Source organism: Macaca fascicularis, chromosome 12 (genome assembly GCF_037993035.2).
Source record: "Macaca fascicularis isolate 582-1 chromosome 12, T2T-MFA8v1.1".
Taxonomy (NCBI): domain Eukaryota; kingdom Metazoa; phylum Chordata; class Mammalia; order Primates; family Cercopithecidae; genus Macaca; species Macaca fascicularis.
The window spans coordinates 92,633,019-92,657,922 of record NC_088386.1 but is presented as its reverse complement, the minus strand read 5'-3'; the positions used below and the strand labels follow the sequence as shown (position 1 = coordinate 92,657,922).

At 40.3% G+C, this 24,904-nt stretch overlaps 1 protein-coding gene and 1 pseudogene across 14 annotated transcripts in view; both read left to right on the top strand.

Moving 5' to 3' along the window:
* ANKRD44 (ankyrin repeat domain 44) overlaps nucleotides 1–24,904 on the top strand; it is a 321,410-nt gene that overhangs the window by 263,524 nt on the left and 32,982 nt on the right. For 12 of the 14 annotated variants that reach the window (XR_010580012.1, XM_005573816.5, XM_015432526.4 and 9 more), the window contains exon 17: nucleotides 20,245–20,316. Coding sequence is in view for 13 of the 14 variants with exons in the window: in XM_005573816.5 (XP_005573873.1) it covers nucleotides 20,245–20,316 (72 nt within the window). In the remaining variant the exon portion in view is untranslated. Of the gene's footprint in view, nucleotides 1–12,165; nucleotides 12,282–20,244; nucleotides 20,317–24,904 lie in introns of those variants that run through there. The other 2 variants (XM_074009627.1, XM_074009624.1) reach the window with 1 other exon arrangement.
* Nucleotides 16,060–17,104, top strand: LOC141408205 (large ribosomal subunit protein uL4 pseudogene; annotated as a pseudogene).

The window sequence follows — 24,904 nt, the reverse complement described above, 5'->3', positions numbered from 1 at the left end:
TTCTCCCTCACAGGTGGGAATTGAACAATGAGAACACTTGGACACAGGGCGGGGAACATCACACACTGGGGCCTGTCAGGGGGTGGTGGCTGGGGGAGGTATAGCATTAGGAGATATACCTAATGTAAATGACGAGTTGATGGGTGCAGCAAACCAACATGGCACATGTATACCTATGTTACAAACCTGTACGTTGTGCACATGTACCCTGGAACTTAAAGTAAAATAAAAAAAAAAAATAAATAAAATACAATGAATACATTAACAAATAGGTCTATTTAGAAAAACACAATGTAAAAATAAATTTTTTCATAATTTGCCAGAATTTCACATAAAATATTTATTCATATAGTTAAAAATAAGGGTCAAGATGTAAGTTCTTAAAGGAGTCTGAAAAACTATTTCAACAAAGAAATTGTAGATGTATGGTGGGTTTTTGTCTTTGTTTTTCTCTTAGAATCAGATACTTTTAGTTCCAGAGGGCATTTGTTATAGGCGTTCAAAAAATTCACTGACACTCTTTTTTTCTTTTAGACAGAGTCTCGCTCTGTTGCCTAGGCTGTAGCGTTGTGGCACAATCTCGGCTCACTGCAACCTCCGCCTCCCGAGTTCAAGTGATTCTCCTGCCTCAGCCCCCTGAGTGACTGGGACTACAGGCACACACCACCATGCCTGGATAATTTTTGTATTTTTAGTAGAGATGGAGTTTCACCATGTTGGCCAGGATGGTCTTGATCTTCTGAGTTCATGATCCACCCTCCTCGGCCTCCCAAAGTGTTGGGATTACAGGCTTGAGCCACCGTGCCCAGCCCACCAACATTCTTAAATTCCCCCTCCCTGTTTTGGAAAACGCTACAAGTCTTTCTCTAAGTTCCTATAAAGCATATTGAGTATCTCTTACCAGTAAGACATTGTCTCAATAGTCCTTCAAGATGAGAAATTCTTTCTTCATTAATTTATAGTGGTTATTAGTGAAATGGACAAACCATTTAATTACTCAAGTGATCATATTAAGCCCAGTGTGTGTATTTTCCAAGAATAATTAGATGCCATGGTATTTCATGTCCACTTGCATTTGTAGAGGATTGCATTTTGTTAGTCATCTTAAAATAGTAATTCTGGGCCGGACACAGTGGCTCATGCCTGTAATCCCAGCACTTTAGGAGGCTGAGGCGGGCAGATCACTTGAGGTCGGGAGTTCGAGACCAGTCTGGCCAACATTGTGAAACCTCGTCTGTATTAAAAATACAAAAAATTAGCCGGGCATGGTGGTACATACTTGTAATCCCATCTACTTGGTAGACTGAGGCAGGAGAATCGCTTGAACCCAGGAGGTGGAGGTTGCAGTGAGCCGAGATTGTGCCATTGCACTCTAGCCTGGGAGACAAGAGCAAAACTCCATCTCACAAAAAAAAAAAAAAAAAAGTAATTCTGTTACCTTATTTACCAATGGTGATAAACATTTAAAGAAAAATTTAATAGTCTTCTAAAGACAGTTATTCATAGATAGCTGTAAATGATAAACATTTAAAGAAAAATTTAATAGTCTTCTAAAGACAGTTATTCATAGATAGCTGTAAATGCTTTTTTAAGGCTAACTTTTTATTCATTTCTTTCTCACAAGTTGAAATTAATTTCTATTCATGGGCCAGGTTTTGTCTGTTTGTTGTGTTGTAAACATGGCTCAACTCATATTTTACTTTACCTATGAAGGATGAGTAAAGATTTACAAAGTCTTAAAAGAGCAAGATTTACTTTTTAAAATGTGCTTACTACTAGAACAAGAATTGAGAGACAAGTATACGATTTCCAACTGGGCACGAAAGAACAGGTGCAAATATTATGGAGCTCTTTTATTTTATTTATTTATTTATTTATTTATTTATTTATTTATTTATTTATTTTGTTTTTTGAGATGGAGTCTCACTCTGTCGCCCAGGCTGGAGTGCAGTGGCGCGATCTCGGCTCACTGCAAGCTTATGGAGCTCTTTTAGTGAAAGACAGTTTCTTACTCTCTGAGGTTTCTGTAGCAACAGGCTCCTGGGAGAATGACTGCTTCGATGAGCCTCAAAAGTATAAATTCAGAGATAGAAGTGAATAATACTGGAAATGACGAACTAAGACCCAGTAAAGCACTTCTGCATGCACCACACCTCAAGCTACCCTAAAATTTGATTTAAATTACTGGAAAGATTAATATTTGATTTAAATTACTAGAAGGATTTTGCCGATTACAAATCAAAAGCCTTAATATTCTGCTTCTTGGAATTCAGCATCAGGAAATCATCATGAATATTCATAAAGATTCAGCCACACAAATGTTTATAGCTGTCAGTACCAGTAATAATAATAATATCAAAAAGGGAACAACCTAAAAGGTCAACAATAGGGAAGAAAGTTAAATTACCAGCACACTATTGCACTAATTTATTGGAATGCTATGTGGCCATAAAATGGCATTGCAAAAGAATATTTAGCAGATGGGAAAAATATTCACTACATATTAAGCACACACAAAAATAATGCATGCATCATGATTTATGTATATTTCTAAGATGTTATATGACTAGTAGAGTACATACTGAAATGTCGGTTGGTTATCTCTGGCTGCTGCCATGAGTTATGGGTCATGTTATTTCCTTTTTCTTTTCTTGTCTGTATTTTAAAGACAGTTTACAATTATTTCATTTTTTTCAAATTTATACATCAAAAAATTTATTGAGTATCTTCTCTGAGTCAGCTACTGGTCTAGAGTCAGGTACCTTGTTAAATAATGCATGCCTTCTTGAGTATATGTTATTTAAAAGTTATATAAAAAGTCAATGGAAAAGAAAACATTTGTCAGCACTTAAAAGTTCATTTTAAGGAAAAGTTAAGCTTATCAGAGTGACCAGTGCTGTTTAGAAGAGTAAGATTCCACGCCTGTCTTTAGACAGAGGAGGAGTAACAGGGACCTGAGCTTTCAGACTCTCTTGCTTTCTTCCTGGTACTTAAGGAGCTTTTAGGCTATGAATGAATAATGCGTGGAAATAAAATGACACTACAGGTGGGATTGTATCTCAGAGTTAAGGCAGAGGACTTTAAGTCTCTACTGTTAGTGGTTGGTCCTGTTAAAAATAAAATGCCTTCAGAGCAGTTGAGACCATGGCAGCCTGACCTCATTATTGTAGGGAAGAAAGCGTAACAATACAACTTACTTACTGCAGTTGAGGAAGGGAAGATGAAGACAGAATTATCAGCTTAGGTAGAAAGGATAAGAAGAAGAGCTCCTGTCTGTTTAGCAAAGACAAGACAGCCACGAAAGCATCATAAGACAAGCTTGTATAGCCCAGTTGCTTCCCTCTTACCAAAATGGAAAAGGAAAAACAAAGAAGGAAGAAATTCAGCTTATGGTTTAAACTGTGCAACTATAGAAACCACCAGAACCTTTGATAATTCTTTGGCATTTTAATAAAATACACCATTAATATTTAATTTTGATAATTTGAGTTATTCTTTCCAAATTCAGCAGCCTGTCTGAGCACAAACTTGGAAACTTTATCCAAAGCTGTTACAATGAATAAATGCTGAAATTAAGCTCTACTTAATTTTTTTTGCTTAGGCATAAAACTTCCTTTTTATAGCTCTTTTATGGCATTGCTAGGAATTTGTGTGTGTATAAACTATTTACAAATCGATGGCTTGCTTTATTATTATTTTAGGACCAAGTGAGATCTTAGTTTGTGCTTTGGTATGTTGTTAGAATTAGAAGGGCATTCATCGAGATCATGTCACTTTTCAGGCATATACTTAAAAACTGACCATCATAGACCAGACGTGGTGGCTCACACCTGTACTCCCAGCATTTTGGAAGGCCTAGGCGGGCATCACCTGAAGTCAGGAGTTCGAGACCAGCCTCGCCAACAGGGCGAAACCCCGTCTCTACTAAAAATACAAAAATTAGCTGGGTGTGGTGGTAGGCACCTGTAATCCCAGCTCGGGAGGCTGAGGCAGGAATTGCTTGAACCCAGAAAGCAGAGGTTGCAGTGAGCTGAGATCGCACTGCTGTACTCCAGCCTGGGCAACAGAATGAGACTCCATCTCAACAACAACAAGAAAAATTGACCGTTTTAAATAAATGCCAGGCACCCTTCTGAGGAAAGCATACATTATGGTTAGAGTTTAAAACTGGAATGTGCAGTTGGAAACTGCAGGAGCTGGTGTATAATCCAGTTCTTACTCTGTTTATCAACCATTTAGGAAATTTCAGAATAATTTGGCATCATAAGACAAATTCTGAAAAAATCTTTCTATTATGGTGACATATAGAGAAGTATTCCAAAATTTTTATGCAGTTATGTTCACTGCCATTTTAATTGCTTAATAAATAAAATTCCAAGAAACATAGTAAGTAAACAAAAAAGAAAATATCCAACAAATTGAATTTATTTTAAGATGTGGACTCTTCATTTTAATTGTTTGATCACTGATCCCTTGACTTTAAAAAGATCAGAAATAAAAATCACACTTCTATTATAATTAATTTTTGGCACTAGTTTTATAAATAGATAATTCTTATCTAACCTTAAGCAGTTCACTTTATGAATTTGGCAATCAAGAGTGAAATTAGTGCTTTCAAATATGTCCCTGCCTAACCCATACACTAAATTAAAGAACCCATGATACAGCATGTGTCCTGAAAGAGGGGGGAAAAACATCCAGTTTTGACTACCACACTGTTATACAGCAAATAAAGGCAGTTTAGTCTCCCCTGTGTCAAGTTAATAGCATCACTACCTATTTCTGAAATGGAACACTGAATTTTTTTTACCTGCCTTTCATCTGCATGCTTAACATGTTTGATGCCCCACATTTTTAAAAATTAAAAACAAAACTTTGTCCATGTTCAATTTTCCATAATTTTTAGGGTGTAAAAAAGTATTTTTAAACATGACTTTTAAAATGAGGCCTTGTCAGGTTGGCTCATGCTTGTCATCTCAGTGCTTTGGGAGGCCAAGGTGGGAGGATCACTTTAGGGCAGGAGTTTGAGGCCAGCCTGGCCAATATGGTGAAACCCCATCTCCACTAAAAATACAACATAGTGAGACCCCCATCTCTACAAAAAAATTTTTAAACGCCTTGTCAAAACTAGAGCAAAGTCATTCTAATAGGTAATGGGGAACAACAAGGAAGGAACTTTACAAGTATACATTTCTATTATATTAAATTGCTCTTCTGAATGATATAGAAGAGCAGTTTTTGAAAAATCTCATTAAGTAATGAAGGAACCAGTAAGATGCTAAAGCTTTTCCAAGGAGCATCTGAGGAACAGACCATGTATAGGCACTTTAATACAGTAATAGTAGAATGAGATTACTAGGTTAGATACAAAACTGGTTCATGTACAGGGCAATAAGCTATGACCTCTGGAGGCTTTTATTTTTTGTTTTTTTCCTACCAGACAGCAAAAGTTTTATCTCTGCTGGAAACAGGCTGGGCACAGTGGCTCGTGCCTATAATTCCAGTACGTTGGGAGGCTGAGTAGGGCAGATCACTTGAGGTCAGGAGTTTGAGACCAGCTTGGCCAACATGGTCTCTACTAAAAATATAAAAATTAGCCAGGTGTGGTGGTGCATGCCTGTAGTCCCAGCTGCTCGGGAGGCTGAGGCAGGATAATCACTTGAGCCCAGGAGGCGGAGGTTGTAGTGAGCTGAGATGGCTCCACTGCACTCCAGCCTGGGTGACAGAGTGAGAATCTGTCTCCAAAAAAAAAAAAAAAAAAAAAAGGCTTACATCAGCTGGAAGCAAATCTACAAGTTAACATGTCATTTTCACAGAGAAATTGCCATTAATTAACATTATACTAAAAAAATATAATTGGTGGGCCTGTTTTTTTGTTTTGTTTTGTTTTGTTTTGCTTTTTTGTTGAGATGGAGTCTCGCCTCGCTCTGTGGCCCAGGCTAATTTTTGTATTTTTAGTTGTATTTTTAGTAGAGATGGGGTTTCAACATATTGGCCAGGCTGGCCTCAAACCTCTGACCTCATGATCTGCCTGCCTCAGCCTCCCAAAGTGCTAGGATTACAGGCATGAGCCACTGCGCCTGGTCTGGGTGGGCCTGTTAAATGATGCTTTTGAAAGGACATGAAATTATCCTCTCTGCCTTCTTTTATAAGTTTAGGATCATTTTTCTTAACAATGGGGAATCTATCAATAACCTCTTGCTATTTACCCTTCTTACTCTCTTGCCTCCTAAACTTCTGCTACCCATGAGTGATATGATAATGGCTAATTAACATAGACCTTTCATTTTTGTCCTCCTCTCCCCTGCCCCTTCACACACACACACACACGCACACACACACACACACGCAATCACTACCACACACATGTAATGCAGGAATCCAAAAAGAGCATGAAAGAAAATCAGGTGCCTCTTCCACTGATAGAATACAATATATCCAACTTAATGCTAATATAGAAGAGTGACTTAACCTTTGAAATACTCTGCAAAATTCATAAGTTAAATAGGTATGGTCTAGGTCATTCCCTTAATATGAATATCAAGGGAATAGCCAAAGGGTTTCATTGTACTGAAATTTCCTTGCAATGATTCCTGCCAGATTGAAATGAACTTGCAGCACTCATAATCATGTCCCAAGCAGAGGTATTAAGGGTGCATCCAAGGTGTATTCTGCTGGTATCAGCAGCCAAGGCATTCATTTTGTATCTGAGGTTAGTGCTTCTGGAATTTGCTGGTGGCTGTCCCCTCAAAGATTTTCTTTGGTACCTTTTCCAGCTGTCTCTCTTCTCTATCCTGTCTCCAAGATGTAAATATTCCTTCCCTCTTTTGGTTCACTACCCACACAAAAGAATGAAACCAAATTCAATTATAGGAAAGTATTGGCACCAGATAGAATTTCTTTATTAAGGTGAAGTATGATTCTGCTTAACCCAGATAGAGTAATTTTATATTTTTATTTTGCTTGAGAAAATTTGAATTTGGGAATTCTCCCACTACTTAAATAATTTTAACCCAAAGCTGCTGTGGGACCTCCAAAATAATATGGGAACACTTTGATTATTTTTTTTTTCACATTTGGAGTGGCTTCTGCAGCAATTCTTTGCAATACTTTCAAGAAAGTTAAAACCCCTATCTCCTGTGCAATCACTTTTGGTTTCTTTCAGCCTTGGATGACTCCTTATGTTTTTAGTAACCACAATGCCTTATCCCAGATGATAGTGGCTTTATTTTGTATGAGTTAATCTTAATTCTCTTTCTCATCTGGAACACCTATGGCGAGATGAAAGGAATCATACTGTCTTCTTATTTCAAAAACACATGCTCTGGCGTTTTCTGGACTGGTTTAGGTATTCTACAACCAGAAAACATGTTTGGAATTCTTTTACTGGTATCTCACCTTTTTCATAGTATTGGTCCATCAATTAAATATAAAAATTTAATTTTGATGAATCTTCTTTACTTCCTTATGACCCCTGAAATGTAGACAACCCAAGGTCATCTCATGATAAGTGATTTCATCACCTTGTAGCAGTAAACTGACATTGTGGTTTAGAAATTCATACTTACCCTAGAGCATTTTTCAGTTACCAGACTATGTTCTGTGAAAGGTCAGGTTTGTTTATTTGTTTGCTTGTTTTGCTGATCGGTCGGTTGGTGTTTTTGTTTTTATAAGACTTTTATTTTTCTAAGGGTAGTTTTAGGTTTACAGCAAAATTGGATAGAAGAAGGCTCAGACATTTCCCCTATACTCTCTGCTCCCCTCCCACCCCATGCACAGTCTCCCCCATTATCATCATCCTCCACCAGAGGGTACATTTGTTACAAGTGATGGACCTACAGTGACACATCAAAATCACCCAAAGTCCCAGAATTTACCTCAAGGCCCACTCTTGGTGTTATACATTCTGTGGGTTTGGAAAAATGTATAATGCCAGGTATTTGCTCATCATCATAGTATCATTCAGAGTGTGTTCACTGCTCTGTCTTCTGTGCTCTGCCTGCTCATCCCTCCTCCCAACCTCCAACCCCTGGATTTTAAAATATAGCAATGTATATTCTTTCCTTTTTTTTTGAGACAAGGTCTCACCCTGGTGCCCAGGCTGGAGTACAGTGGTGTGATCATGGCTCACTGCAGCTTCAACCTCCTGGGCTCGAGTGATCCTCCCACCTCAGCCTCCTGAGTAGCTGGGACTATAGGCACGACCATTATATTTGGCTAATTGTTTTCTGTTGTTGTTTGTAGAGACAGGGTCTCACTATGGTGCCGAGGCTGGTCTCAAACTCGTGGGCTCAAGTGATCCTCCCAGGTTGGCCTCTCAAAGTGCTGAGATTACAGGCATGAGTCACTGCATCCAGCTTCAAATTGTTTTTATAAAGGGAAAATTTATCCAAAATATAAGATAACCAGTAATGTTTTTTATAATTCTGAAGTGTCAAAGCAAGCAAGCAAATGTGTTATCATCCAATAATTAATTCCACTAATGCTGTCTCATTCACTTACCACATTTAAATTCAGTTCTATAAACATTTATTGAATGCCTATTACATAGTGTGGGTAGTCCCTGCCTCTAAGGAATGTGCAGTTTAATGGCCATGAACTAATGCACTCAACCAACAGTAATACTGGCCAGAATGTATTATTGCTTTAATAAAGCTATACTAGTCATAAAAACATCAACCCCTTACATTTTTATTGGATATGGTGCAGAATATAGCTAACGAGACCTTGGAAATCATCTGATTCAACCATTTCACTTTTTAATAGAAATTTATCTTATTCTCTAGTAATGATTATTTGTTGTAGAAAGTTTAGAATATGCAAAAAAGTAGAAACAAGAAATCAAAACATCCACAGTTTCACTACCTCCACTCATATGAAAGTTTTGGTTTTCTTCCTTCAAGTTTCCTTGTTCATGTATTTTATTTTTTACATCTATTAGGTAAGATTGAAGGTGTAATTCTGTATGTAGATTTTTTTCATAACATATCATGACATAATCCTTTCCCAATGCCATTAAAAACTCTTGGTAAACATTTTTGATCACTAAATCATATTCAATTATTAGCTCAACCATAACTTAGCTGTTCTACAATTTGGGTTGTTCATACTGTTTCACTATGAAATGGCTTTGGGCTTAAAACTTTATCAGGATCGAATCTCTGAAGTAGGTTTACTAGGTCAAAAGTATATGAACATTTGTAAGGCTCTTGCAAGGTAGTTTTAAATACCATGCATTTTGCATGTTGCGTTTGGATCTCTTTTCACAGTGGATTTCATTAGCCTTTCCTTACACATGCTACAGGCTCTTCTGCCTTTTAATTGGCAAGGAAATCATCAGGAACTGAATACACATTGGAGGGTGGAGATAAGCAGAGTCATCAAAATCTGCTTCCAAGAAGAAATGGAAAGTTAATGTAGCTAAGCTTTCAGTAGCACCCTCCTCAATTTCTGTTATTGCCTTTTAAAGTTGTCTAGACCGCCTATAATCCCAGTACTTTGGGAGGCTGAGGTGGGTGGATCATTTGAGGTCAGGAGTTCGAGACCAGCCTGGCCAACACGGTAAAATCCTATTTCTACTAAAAATACAAAAATTAGCCGGGCATGGTGGTGGGCACCTGTAATCTCAGCTACTTGGGAGGGTGAGGCAGGAGAATCACTTGAACCTGGGAGGTGGAGGTTGCAGTGAACTGAGATCGTGCCACTGCACTTCAGCCTGGGTGACAGAGTGAGACTCTGTCTCTAAATAAATAAGTAAAGTTACATAGGCCTTGACTTATGTAACTATAGAAAGTTAATGGTTCCTTGCTTATGGAATTGGAGTGGGGGGAGACAGAAATTAAATGAGATTTGATTCATACATACATTCATACAAACTACCGAGTTTCTGGTAATTGTTGTTAATAACAATTTCAGCGAACACAGATTCTCCTAATAGCTGTGAAGGATGTGAGTGGAATCATGAGAAAGAGATGGCCACTACTACTACAGATATGCCACCTTGGAGATGAGAGTTTATTTGGGGCTGAGCCTGAGGTTCTTTGTGGATATGCAGAAAGGTTGGGGGTCCACTGGGGTCCAGCATGGTTTGGCATATCATATCAGTTCTGAGACCAAAATGCCTATGGGATCTCCCAACCCCAAACCAGGCCCCTGGGATCCTCTGAAGGGAGGGGATTGACACAGGCTGGGTGGTCTGGAACTTCTGCAGACTCAGCCCCTCATTCTGGGCTGAGCCAAGGCCAGGTCATAGCCTGACCAGTACTGGCTGCACAGTTGACTCAGAAGTGGCCCTGAAGTTGCCTGAATAGCTTTCATTCTTCAGCATAGACAAGCAGAATGTGAGAGAATTTGTGACACAGACACCAACTTTCCAGGGGTCCTGGCCTGCTTCCACCCCTTCATAGACTTGAACATCCATAAATGTCCTTTCAGTCTTCACTGCTAAAAGATAAAGAAATCAGTTTTTAACTTCTCCTCAGAGAACCTCCTTTACGTGATCCCCATGGATATTTTCTGATTGGTTTTCTAGCTTCTCCCATCCCTCCTAATTTGTGGAAACCAATGTGTAGTTTAGAAGCAACATAAGGGAGGCTTACCTCAGACACACCAGCTATACTTTTCTCTTTTGGCAGTCTGAGTCATACTCACTTTCTATTTTCTTAAATTTTAAACTGGTGTAGATTAGTTTGAGGTCTCTCGGGGCCCCTGGATTTTTCTCTGCCATGTTTTCACATAGTCTAACATAATCTATACTATTTATAAAGCTTGGCTTCCCAGCTCAAGTGTTATATTTATGTGTTCCCTCACAAATTTGGATGATAAGATTACTGTTTTGTTAACTCAGCAGCCAGTTGGCTTACCATTGAGTTCCTATTTGTTCTTGATTTTTTTTTAATCAGACAGATTCACTTTGTAGAAGAGGCTTAAATTTAACCTTCTGTTGCCTTTGCTGCTTTTGAATCCAAAGCATTGAGATACTGTTCGTGTGAGTCCTCCAATCCTGTGGAAATGCCTCCAGATTGAGAAACTGTCCTATGAATTATTGTAATTTCAAATACAATAATATTTTTGGACCAAAAACTGCATTGTGCATCTCAGCCATTCCCCCAAGTGAACCAGAGAGTTCATGACTTACAAATAAGACAGCTGAAAAGTTGGCTTGCACTGTTGTACTGCCTTCTTTCCATATTCTCTTCAGGCACCCATCTTCACTTCTCAGTGGGAGTTTGAGGTTGATATTTCAACCTCAAATCTGATTATTTTTCACCCAAACAGAATCCTGGCAAACACATGGTGGTAGGTGAAGGCTATGGAGAAGAAGCGGGGTCAAGCAGTGCTGGACTCTATGTAGAAGCTTCGTGAATGATTAATCAGTTGAGAAAAGAAGTAGTTTGTGGGTGAAAAATAAGATTAGGTAGTCCGGATGAAGGTCTTATTATTAAGGCAGACATTTTAATAGGTTTTTTTTGTTTGTTTGTTTGTTTGTTTGTTTTTTTTTTGCAGAGGACCAAGTCAGTCCTTGGAATGAGTGCAAATTTTATTGTGCCAATAGAAGCCCATGGTGACATACTAGATATACACATTGGATTTATGAATGTAGTTGAGCATGTGAATGCATGGATTGTGTAAATGTTGATAACCACGAAGACGTATTAAATGGGAGTATTCTTACGAGAAGGTTATAACTAGTTATATTAGGCATAAAATTGTACTCTCTGATTTATAACTACAAGCTCTATGTGCAGAACTCCTTGCTTTTTATAATGCTGGTTCTTTGGCCATGTATTCTTAGCTATAACTGTGTTTTAAAAGAGCCATTCTGTTTCTGGATTTTGACAATATAGGTTGAGGTTGATCTCTGTAGAGTAATGTTGTTTTCCAATAATATTACAGACCACAAGCTGAATTACGAGTTTGTGGTAATTCAGTCACGGTATGAGTTCTCTCTCTTTCTCTGGCCCTCATATGCCTCCCCTGCGACATTTATGAGAAGAGAGTATCTGAGCAGGGCTGAATATCTGCCTCATCCCTTGGATTCAATATGTTTAGGACCAAATCTTAAATTAGAAAGAAAAGTTAATTCAAATTGTAAATGCCAGTTTTAAATGACTTGCAAATCGCTTTTCTCTCCACTTTTTTACATTGTCTTCTTAATTAACAAAGAAGAATCACTAAAGGAAGGGGACTACTTAGAAGAGCTAGATTCCAATCAACATCTCCAGTGATTGCTGCATAACTAAGATGAGTACTAACCACTCCTTAGAAAACAAAGAAGAAAATCTCAAAGATTAAAGAAAATTGTTAAAGTTAGAGACATAAACAGACCCAAATACTTAAAAACAACAACAACAACAACACATAATTCTCTTTGTTTCCTGCCCCCATCCCTGTACTATTTATCAGGGGGAAGGTTCAGCTTATCAGTTGATTGGAAGGCATTGTTGTGTAGAGAATGTGGGTTTTAGGTTAGATCTAGTTTCGATTCCCTAATCTGTCCTTTACTGGCTGTGTGAATCTGAGCGTTACTTAATGGATTACTCAAGGATTTATTGAGATGATTCATGTAAGGCCCCTAGGAGAGTGCTTGACTCATAGTAAATGCTTAATAACTTTTGGCTTTTATCAGTGAAAAACTTCATCGTTATTTATCACCACCATCATCACTTTCATCATCACGGTAGTCGTTACCATCACCACCACCACCACCATCATCACCATCATCACCATTTCACTCTCCTAGTTTTCTTTCAGCCTCTCTGTCTACTCCTTAATCCTCTCTGCAGACTCTTCCAAACCCTTAAAATTGAGGTTCCTGAGGGTTATATCTTAGGCCTTTTCCTGTCTCTCATTAGCTATTCACTCTCGGTGGCCTCATTCACTGTGGGGGCTTCATGTATCAGCCATTGATGATAATTCCCAAATCCATAACTGTATCCCAGATCTCTCTTCTAAAGCCTGCCACCTTATATCCAGCTGTCTACTAGACACCTCCCCTTGAATGTCCCAGCAGCGTTAAAACTGAAATTCAACACATCTCTCTCTACTTTGATCTTGCTTCTTCCCTTCGTTTCTTATGAAGAAGGCATCACCATTCACTCCATTACTAAAGCTAGAAAATTCAGAGTCATCCTTGACTCTTGTCTTTCCCCACCTCCAATGTCCAGTCAATGATCTGTGTCCATTCCACCTCCTAAACTATAAGCCTGTGTCTCTAAGCTCTATTTAGGGACCATAATACAGTTGTAATCTCAGTGCTTGGCACAGGGATCAATGAATAATTATTGAAATTAATGAATAAAAGAGTGATTCTTCAGGCTGGGTGCCGTGGCTCACGCCTGTAATCCCAACATTTTGGGAGGCCAAGGCGGGTGGATCACAAGGTCAGGAGATCGAGACCATCTTGGCTAACATGGTGAAATCCTGTCTCTACTAAAAATACAAAAAACTAGCCGGGCGTGGTGGCAGGTTCCTGTAGTCCCAGCTACTCAGGAGGCTGAGGCAGGAGAATCACTTGAACCCTGGAGGTGGAGGTTGCAGTGAGCTGAGATTGCGCCACTGCACTCCAGCCTGGGCAACAGAGCGAGACTCCATCTCAACAACAACAAAAAAAATAGTGATGCTTCCATTTCTATAACCTCTTCTGTAGTTCAGGCCACCATGAGTTCTCACTGACTTATTAATTCACAATTTAGAAATCCTGCAGTTGAAATATCCTAATATGCCTCCTGCTTCTAGGGTAGCAGTGCCCACCCCCAGCACCACAGGAGTTCATTTTCCACACTGCAGCCAGAGTCAGTTTTATAAAACTCAAGAATCTGATCGTGATCATGTCTTTTCTGATAGTGACCTGGTTTATAATTATTGTCCTGGAACACTCTCAAAAATGTAATAGTATATTGTCTTCTAGTCCCTGTTTGTCATATTTGTGATAGTGGGGGAAATGATTTTGTGTTCCTTTGACTAGAAGTTTATTCTAGGACAGGATTTGGGGTTGGTACACGCTGTCAATTCCAGGAAGTCTTGCAGGTGATAATGTTGCAAAACAAAGCAAAGAACAGCTGTTTTCTAGCCTTATCAAGCAGTTAGGGTTACTTTTATTTCAACTATGCAACAGAAATTGGTTTTAAAGTTATTTGCTTTGAAGTTAAAATTACCTTTACTCTCATTTTTCTAACAGATACTAGATTGTTTAAGTTCCGGATTCCATTTTCACACTCATAAGAAACAAACACAAAGTGTCTCATACTTCCAATATAATTACAGTATTGTATTCTTTGCAAATTTAAACTTGCATGCTTTTAGATGGTATTTTTTATACTGTTATTTGATTTACCAAAAAATCCTAACATCATAGCATTTTGTTCCACATGTATTGACTAGAAAGGAGTTCTGAATCTAACCAAGAGTCTGTAGACATTATTAAATTAGATGAAAGATTAATAGCTTTTTTCCAAATAGAAATTGCTTTAGTGTTTTTCTGATTACAAAACAATACATAGCTGGGCATGGTGGTATGCCCCATAGTCCCAGCTACTCAGGGGTGAGGCAAGAGGATTGCTTTAGCCCAGGAGTTTGGGACTCTAGTGTGCTATCATTGCACCTGTGCTCTGCACTCCAGCCTAGGCAACATAGCAAGACGCTGTCTCTTAAGACAAAACACACGCAAAAACAAAGCAATACACATTCAATGGAAATATAAAGAAGAAAATAAAAATATTCTATAATGTCACTTTTAGGTTATTGTGTTAAACCTTGTAAGGTATGTATTTCTATATCTAGGCTTTTTGTTTTCCTGTGTATATAGTCATGTCAATGCTGCTTTTTTTTAATTATTATTATGCTTTAAGTTCTAGGGTACATGTGCATAACGTGCAGGTTTGTTACATATGTATACTTGTGCCATGTTGGTGTGCTGCACCCATCAACTCATCAGCACCCATCAACTTGTCATTTACATCAGGTATAACTCCCATTGCAATCCCTCCCCCCACACCCGTGATAGGCCCCGGTGTGTGATGTTGCTTTTTTAAAAAAAAATGAAAGTAGTGTCATTCAACACTTACGGCTTTAAAGTGTGTTTTCAGCTTGACAAGCTTGGGACTTACAGGGAGAAAAATAGGTAAAGCAGATTTTTAGAAAGTTTTGCTTTCCAGTGTTTTGGGTGCTGTAATTTCCTCTTCTCCTTCCCCATTAGAAAAACATCTATACAAACTTGTATTAATATTATGAGCTAGGTATGGTGGCTCACACTTGTAGTCCTAGCACTTTGGGAGGCTGAGGTAGGAGGATTGCTTGAGCCCAGAGTTTGAGACCAGCCTGGGCAACATAGTGAGACCCCATCTGTACAAAAATAAAAATAATAAGTAAAAAACAAACAAACACTTGTATTGATCTTTGAATCCGTCAGCCTTCATTTGCAGGATTCAGAAACCACTCTAGCTTCTTTAAGCAAAAAAAAAAAAAAAAAAAAAAAAAAAAAAAAAACCCTTTTTTTTAAAAAATCAGTGTTTACAAGATTATTGGAAGATCTAAAAGAGTGGCCTTTAGGTGGGCCTCCAGAAATAAGCCTGAACTGATGAACTGGACTGTCAGGGGGCTACCTCTGCCCCATGATTAGGAAGATAAGGAATCAGAAAGCAGCCACTGGAATGACTGATTCCACAGACACATCACCCTAGCTGATGTTTGGGGACAGTCTTCTCACCCCCACTAATATTGCCTCAAGAGTCACACAGCTTTTTGGCTTGATCCACACTGCCAAAAAAATGAATGTCCTGCATCCCTGTGTCTTGCTTCTCTATCCTCACTAAACTCATGGCCTGTACGTCGGAAGCTAAAAGACAAAGTCTTCATAACTGTGCTCACCATTGGAAATCACAGATTTTCTCTGCCTCACTTCTGTCTTCTAAAGGCACTGTTCTCATGACTGCTAATTCACAGGCAGCATAGGGCTCTTTGTTTTTTTGTACAAGTTGGTGTGAACAAAGTTCACAATATCTGGTGGAAAGGCAGGCTTGAACACAGCAGGCAAAATGATGTTTTTGCCAGATAACTCTCCCTTTTTGGAGTCTACTGCTATCAGTGGATGAGTACATGCCATGGTAGGGTGAGAAGTTTTAGGGTACTGGCAGAGCTGTGGCTCCAGTACCCAGCATCTGAGGTGATGGGACTCATTGTTCTGGCTAGGGTGCCTTTGGAAATATGGGTCATGAAGACTGCATGTTTGCACCAACAAAAACCTGGTGCCATTGGCACTGCAGAATGAACACAACCCAAAAATGATATGCCATTTGCTCTGCCCAGCTGCCTCAGCCTTACCAATGCTGGTCATGTCTAAAGGTCATTGTATTGAGGAAGTTCCTGAACTTCCTTTGGTGGTTGAAGATAAAGTTGAAGGCCACAAGAAGACCCAGGAGGCTGTTTTGCTGCATAAGAAACTTAAAACCTGGAATGATATCGAAAAGGTCTGTGCCTCTTAGCAAATAAGAGCTGGCAAGGACAAAATGATAAACCATCCTTGTATCTGACACAGGACACCCTGCATCATCTATAATGAGGACAGTGGTATCATGGAGGCCTTCAGAAACATCCCTGGAATGACTCTGCTTAATGTAAGACAACTGAACATTTTGAAACTTGCGCCTGGTGGGCATGTGGGATGTTTCTGCATCGGACTGAAAGTGCTTTCTGGAAGTTAGATGAATTGTATGGCACTAGGCATAAAGCTGCTTCCCTCAGGAAAATCTTCCCATGCACAAGATGAGCAACACAGACCTTAGCAAAAGCTTGAAAAGCCTGGAGATCCAAAGAGCACTTCAAGCAGCAGGCAAGCAGATTCATTGCAGAGTCCCAAAGAACCCATTGAAAAGTCTGAAACTCATGTTAAAGCTAAAACCCATATGCAAACACATGTGTCGGGACACCATTCTTTGCCAGGCCAAGAATCACAAACTCTGGGGGATAAGGTAGCAGCAGCTGCAGCAGTAGCAACAGCAGCAGCAGCACTAGCCCTAGAGGCTAAATCAGATGAGAAGGGGGTTGCAGGAAGAAGCCTGTGGTAGGAAAGAGAGGAAAAAATGGCTGCTGGTGTTAAGAAGCAGAGGAAACCTCTGGTGGGAAAAAAGGCAGTGGCTACCAAGAAAACAGCAGCTTAAAAGAAGCCAGCAGAAAAGAAAGCTACCACAGAGGAAAGTAATCCTGCTGCATAAGCTTTTAAATGTGTTTATTTCATAAAGATGATATCATTTTGGACACCTTATTTTTAATATATACCTGATCGAAGAGGCAGTGAAGAAAAAGAAAAGTTCATGCGTCTAACTGGAAGAGCTGAAATCACTTCTGGAACTCTAGCTCAAGGGAGTCTAGGAAATGTGGTGTTTAGCTGTCCAGCCTCTGTAATGTAGGGCAGCCCAAGCCCACCAATCAGGAAGCTGGAGTTGGGTGTTGATGAGCCTCATGGCACATATCGAGGCTTTGGATACAGGATTTGCATTCCTTTTGGATGTGTCACTATACAAAGAAAAGCTTCAAGAGCCAGGCGTGGTGACTTGTGCCTGTAGTCCCAGCTACTCCAGAGGCTGAGGTGGGAGGATCAGTTGAGCCCAGGAGCTCAAGGCTGCAGTGAGCTATGCTCACACCACCACACTCCAGCCAGGGTGGCAGAGTAAGCCCCTGTCTCTATTAAAAAAAAAATAAAAATAAAGAGCTTCAAAGCAAGATAAAGGGGAACAATTTATCTGAAAGTGTAATATATACCTCTATAATTTATTTAACCTATACTATTGCTAGTTTTTTTTTCTATTTTTTTCACATAAATAATGTAATAAATGGCTTTTATCAGAGTCAGTAATAGCCTCTTCCATTCTGCTAACACAGTGGTCAGTTCTCAGGCCTCATGTTGCTAAACTCAGTGATCAATTCGTAGACCTGGCTGGACACAGTGGCTCATGCCTGTGTAATCGCAGCAGTTTGGGAGGCCAAGATGGCAGTACTGCTTGAGCCCAAGAGTTTGAGAGCCCAAGAGTTTGTGAGACTTTGTCCCTACAAAAAATAAATAAATAAATAAAATTTTTTAATTAACCAGGCATGGTGACATGTACCTGTAGTCCCAGTTACTCGGGCGGAGTGGGAGAATCCCTTGAGCCTGGGAGGTTGAGGCTGCAATGGGCCAAAATCACACCACTGCACTCCAGCCTGGGTGACAGAGCGAGACCCTGTCTCTTAAAAAAACAAAAATCTCAGGCCTTATTTTCCTTGATCTGTCATGACACTTGACATGACTGCTCATTCTCTTCATAAAACTCCTACTTCACTTGGTTCCAGAACCTCATGTTCTTGTTTTCCTTCTAGCTCGCCTGCTCAGTCTGAGTCTTCCTGCTGGTTCCTCCTCATCTCTCCAGCTCTTAGTGGTGGGTGCCCCAGGCATCAGTCCTGGGACCCCGTTTCTTCTTTGTGTACTCCTTTGTTGATCTCATCCAATCTTATGACTTTAAATACTCTGAACTTCAAACCCATGTATCCATCAACTTCCTGGTTAAGATGTCTTTTTTTCTTGAGACAGGGTCTGGCTCTATTGCCCAGGCTGGAATGCAGTGGTACAATCTCAGCTCACTGCGACCTCCACCTCCCGGGCTCAAGCCATCCTCCCACTTCAGCCTCCTATAGGTGTGTACTGCCACACTTGGTTAATTTTTGTATTTTTTTGTAAAGATGGGATTTTGCCATCTTGCCCAGCCTGGTCTCGAACTCCTGAGCTCAGTGAGGCTTTCCCTAATCACCCTACATAAAGTTACAAACTAATCTCCCCTCGAGCTCTCTGAACCTTCCTTCTCTGCCATAGCACCTTGCACTTTGTATTCAACTATGAAACTTATTCTTTTATTGTATGTCCACTCTGCCATAGGAAAATAGATTTTTAATACTTGGTTTATTATGGAATTATCAGTGCATGGAATTTTTTTTTTTTTTTTTTTTTTTGAGATGGAGTCTCGCTCTGTCACCCAGGCTGGAGTGCAGTGGCTGGATCTCAGCTCACTGCAAGCTCCACCTCCCAGGTTTACGCCATTCTTCTGCCTCAGGCTCCCGAGTAGCTGGGACTACAGGCGCCCGCCACGTCGCCCGGCTAGTTTTTTGTATTTTTTAGTAGAGACAGGTTTTCACTGTGTTAGCCAGGATGATCTCAATCTCCTGACCTTGTGATCCGCCCTTCTCGGCCTCCCAAAGTGCTGGGATTACAGGCTTGAGCCACCGCGCCCGGCCAGTGCATGGATTTTTAATACTTGGTTTATTATTGAATTATCAGCACAGGGAACAGTGTCAGGATACATGGTAATCATTCATTGAGTATTTATTGTATGAATGCATTTCCTTACATATGCACCATTGTGCACTCGTCTAATTATTTATTAGGATAGAATCCCTAGATTCAAAAGATATACACTAATTGCCCAGGAGGTGTTCTTTTCTTTTTTTTTCTCTCCCATCTCTGAGTCTGCTTGCTAGGGAACCAGAAAGGTTTTAACAATTTGTTCTCCCACCAAGGTCTATGAGAATGTCATTTTCCTGCCACCCTCACTAACACCATGCCCTGGTGACACTGGTCTTTCCATTCCTTGACTTACCATGTTTGTCCTGTCTTGATGCATATCATTGACTATTTCCTATTCCCGAATACTCTCCTGCCACACCTTTATCTGGTTTAATTCTTCTTCTTATTTAGGATTCACTTGAAGTGTCACTTCCTTGGAGAAGACCTTGCCTGGCCATCTGCTGTAAAGTAGCCTCTCAGTCACTCCATATCACATCCTTGTATTTTATTCTCATTACAGCATGGATCACTTCCACATGTTTTCTTATTTGTGTATTTATTTGTCTATGCTTCGTTTTTTCCAAAATGTCAGCTTCATGAGAGCAGGAGTCTTGTCTTTTTCAACGCTATCCACACTATCTGCAGTAAATGTGTGTTTGATAGTAGAATCAATATGGGGTCTTATTTTTTTCATTATTATCAATTTGCTAGGTGAAAATGGATATAACATGAATTATTTTCTGGATTCAAGTGCTGAGGTGATCTAGAAGTTTAAATATTCTGTTAGCATGTTTGTTTTAGATATGTTATGTCAGATTTTTATATTACTGATAAACTGCATAACTTCTCAAGTTTCTGAAGCCTCTTTTCTCATTTTTGCCAACATTTTGCAAAATTTGGACTCACGTACTGTTGTTTGTTTTTTGTCTCCACAGCTTTTGGAAAGAACAAACAGTGGGTTTGAAGAATCAGATTCTGGTGCTACTAAGAGTCCACTCCACTTAGCTGTAAGTGAGATGCCATGGGAAGCTTCACCTGTTACAAAAAGAACCTAAGCATTCCTAAAACTATACTGCTTTTAAAACGTAAGCGTAGTAACACAGCGATGAGTGATAATGAAAGTAGTCCACAGTTAAAGGCACAGGCTGTGGAGAGAGACTGCCTCGTCTTCCAATCCCAGTTTCATCTGCTGGTGATCTTAAATACATGACTTACCCTGTCTTGAGGCTCGGTTTCCCCATCTGTAACGTGAGGGCAAACGAAAAGAGATAATGCACCTAAAGCCTTACCCTTTATTCTTGTTATAAAGTTTAACAGTCTTTAAAATTCAAAGGATACATTTCAGTTTAAGAGATTTGATTAGAGATAACAATATACAAGTGGAAAACCTATGGCTCATTGAATACCACAGTTAAAAACTGGCAGGATGTTTGAGCACAAACTGATGAGAGCAAGATGAGCACATGCAGAGCTGCAGCTGCGACCTTCTGCCTGCACTTGAAATCAGGGTCTCCAAGGAAGTCTGAGGCTCTGATTCTTGTACTGGGTGAGATCTGGGAGGTGAGGGAAGAGGTGTTTTCTCACCAGTAACACTTCCTCTCCTCATCCCAGTAATTGAAGGCAAATGCAACAGCTCAGAGTGATGATCCCCAGACTCTTGATGGGCGTGACCAAGGTGTGAAGTGCACCCACCACTCTGTCTCAGATGGTGACCTGCTAAGAGTTGGCCACCAGCAGCTGCTCCCTAGGAACCCTGCTGACTGGCAGCCACACCCCGCAACAGCCAGCTCACATGCCCAAGCGCTCACGTGCCCTTGGTGCTGCTGAATTGTGAGCACTTGGTTGAAGGCCACAAAGATGGTGTTTGGATGCTTCTTTGCTTAGTAAAACCCAGGGGCAGGATGCCAGGAAGAATGGGATGGGGCTGGGTCTCTTTGTTTAACTGTGTTTATGACATTTCACTTAATACCATATGTACATAAGCACTTCTTCAGTGTCGTTCTGATGAAAAATTGACATGGAGATTTTGGAGACAAGAGAGGAGTGTTTTGTTAATTGACACGCAGAGGTGGTCAGGCAAGGAGAGAGGAGACAAGGCCGTCACACAAGGATTGGGAGTATCCAGAACTGACCATATGTGTGGAGTCTTCCCTTCACTGCCTGTTTCCCCACATACTCACAGCACACCTGCTGACGACACCCACCAACATACCTGCTACACACTCATACACACATGCATTTTGAGTCTAGTGAAATCAGGGTGAAATGTGCATCAGTCTTTGTTCCTGGAGGTGGAAAAGGTGGATGAATGGTGGGATATTTATACATATAAAGCTTCATGTCAGTTGGCCCTTAGTACAGGTTGCTTGCTAGAATCCCTGCCCAACCATTTGCTGTGCCTGGGGAAGTTGCCCCAAAGCTGAGCACTCACAAACATTCTCTAGGGACAGTTAGTGCTATATGGAGGGTTATCTCAGATGCAATTCTCAGGCCCCAAGAAAGTGGGTTTGACTGCATTGCCAAGCCTGCTACTAATCGGAGAAGAGTTTCTTGGCTTCCAAAAACTCTATCATCTCTCGTTCCTCTTCTTTTTTTTTTTTTCCACACTGTATTTGTTGAGTGCTTATTGTGTACTCTGCTAAACTCCAAGGGTTGCTGTCTGTGTAAAGATAGGGTGCTGATATCATTTAAAAGAGGTGGGCTTTGGTAGTTCTGCAGCTGACAGAGGCCCAGGAAAGATACATTAAGTGCAGGTCCCAGCTGCCATTCTTTTCATTAGCAACTCACCTGGACATGGTTTCCCCACCTGTAAGTTAAAGGAAATGAGTTAAGCATCTCAAAGACCCATTCCAACTTGTTAATTTATTGAATTGTTTATTGTGTGATCTTAACCCAAATACCTCATCTCTTATGTCTCAGTGTCCCTACCCATGATATGAGAATAGCAATACCTCATTGTGGAGATAGCGTGAGTTAATGGATGTAACACAATTAGAACAGTGCCTGGCACACATATGTGCCATGAACTAGCTTCATCGTCATCATTACTAACACCATATAACATCATTATTAACATCATCCTTTCATCCAACATACACTGACTGTGAATAGTGCCAAGCACTGTTTGAGTAGCTGGAGATATTGCAGTGAACAAAACCCCACCTCTGCCCTTGCAGAGTATCCAGTCTAGGGGAGACAAACAGGTGAGGAAATGACAGATGGTAATATGACAGATGGTAATAAGGGCTGCAGGTGCTACAGAGAAAATGAAATGGGATCAGGGAGATAGAAAGTATTGAAGTGACAAACAAGATGCTTATTTATTTATTTAAGAGTTGGGGTCTCACTGTGTTGCCCAGGCTGGTCTCAAACTCCAGGGCTCAAGTGATCCTCCTGTCTTAACTTCCTGAGTAGCTGGGATTGCAGGCATGAGCTGCTGCACCTGGCCTTTATGTAGCACAGAATCTCGTATTTGCACAGAGACCTTAAGAGCTACTCATGTTGATATCTAATGAAGGAGTGTTGTGGGCAGAATGCAAAGTCCCTGGGGGAACACATGCTTGGCATGTCCACAGAACAGGAAAGGGGCCACTGTGGCTGGAGCAGAGTGGTAAGGAGAGTGTAGCTGGGGGCAATGTCTTACATGTTATTGAGGGAGCCAGGAGTTTGGGGGGCCACCACAGATCTCACGGGGACTTTTACTCTGAACAAAATAGAAAACTATTAGGAGGGTTTTGAGGAAACAGATTGGTATGATGTGACATTTGTTTTAAAAGGATCACTTTAGTTTCTATGTTGAGTCAAAATTCCAAGGGAATGAAAGCAGAAGCAAGGCAAGCCAGGCAAGAGATGATGACCATGACTTTGATCAGGGTGATTACAGTGGATTCCTTCTAAAGTCATTTTATTCTTTCTCTCTAAATACCAACACTTAAAACAAATTATTTGCTTTAAGGACTCCACAGGTATGCCCATCACCCTCTCTAGGGGCCTCGGTGGCAATTAACTTGATAAAACCCAAGGCACATAATTTCTTACTTGCTTTGATAAAACCCAAGGCACATAATTTCTTATGTGGAAGCACTCTAGCAGTGTAATGGAACCAGATGCCCCCAAACCTTGACTGCTACCAGAAACCTGACCTGCCTTGAGTTACTATTTACTGGCTGAATGATTCAAATCTCCAGGGTTATTGGCCCAGTGAATTTCATAAGCATTTCATCCACTTGAAAATATTAAATTAAGAAACAATGTTATGCAAATGAAAGGCTCCAGCTGTCAAGATTTTCAGACAGATCCATTGTTCTCATGGATTCTGTTGAGATCCCAATTCTTTCCCCTCATTGTCCTTAGTTCCTATCTTAAAAGGTCTGGAAAAATTAATCACGTTTAAGAAGTAATTGTTACCTAATAAGGTTTTCTAAAGGTGTTGCTTGAAACAATTTAAAATGTTTAATACTTCTAGTGAAGGCTTTACTTTATGCATAGTAAAATTCAGGAGCTACAAACTAGATAAAGAAACAAAGCGAATTTTGTAGATCACACTTGTCCAACCCCTGGCCAAAGGGTCACATGTGCCCAGGACAGCTTTGATTGCGGTGCAACACAAATTTGTAAACTTTCTTAAAACATGATGAGATTCTTTTTGCGATTATTTTTAAGCTCATCAGCTATCATTAGTGTTAGTGTATTTTATGTGTGGCCCAAGACAGTTCTTCCAACGTGGCCCAGGGAAGCCAAAAGATTGGACACCTCTGCTATAGATAAATCTGGCCTCTCAACCATTCTGTCTTTAAGAGGGTTTTCAAGTGCCTGCTATAGAAGAAAGTATGGGTTGAGGTTTTAAAGTTTTCCTAATTGCCAGCATGGTTCACTCCATTTGATTTTAGTATTAGGTCTCTTTAACTTAAGCAAGTTAAGTCCAAGTTTAAGTGACAGACTCAAGCCTGGAGTCAAGTGTCGTAGCCTGATGTACACACTGATGTAGACCCTCTTCTTATCTCAAGTTTTATATGAAGTGCTCCTGAGTTGGCTTAAAATCACCTGTGTGGCCGGGTGTGGTGGCTCACGCCTGTTATCTCAGCACTTTGGGAGGGTAAGGCAGGTGGATCCCTTGAGTCCAGGAGTTTGAGACCAGTCTGGTCAACATGGTGAAACCCCATCTCTACTACAAATACAAAATTAAAATTAAAATTAAAAAAATTAGCTGGGCATGGTGGTGTGCACCTGTAATCTTATCTGCTGGGGAGGCTGAGGCAGGAGAATCGCTTGAACCCAGGAGGCGGAAGCTGCAGTGAGCCGAGGTGGTGCCACTGCACTCCAGCCTGGTGACAGAATGAGACTCCAGCTCGAAAGAAAGAAAGAAAGGAAGGAAGGAAGGAAGGGAGGGAGGGAGGGAGGGAGGGAGGGAGGGAGGGAGGGAGGAAGGGAGGAAGGAAGGAAGGAAGGAAGGAAGGAAGGAAGGAAGGAAGGAAGGAAGGAAGGAGAGAGAAAGAAATCGCCTCTGCCCTGAGCTGTTCATGACCCAAACTGTGTGAGAGGTATATGGCAATTCATTATACCATCCTCTATTATTTGCTTATGTTTGGAATTTCC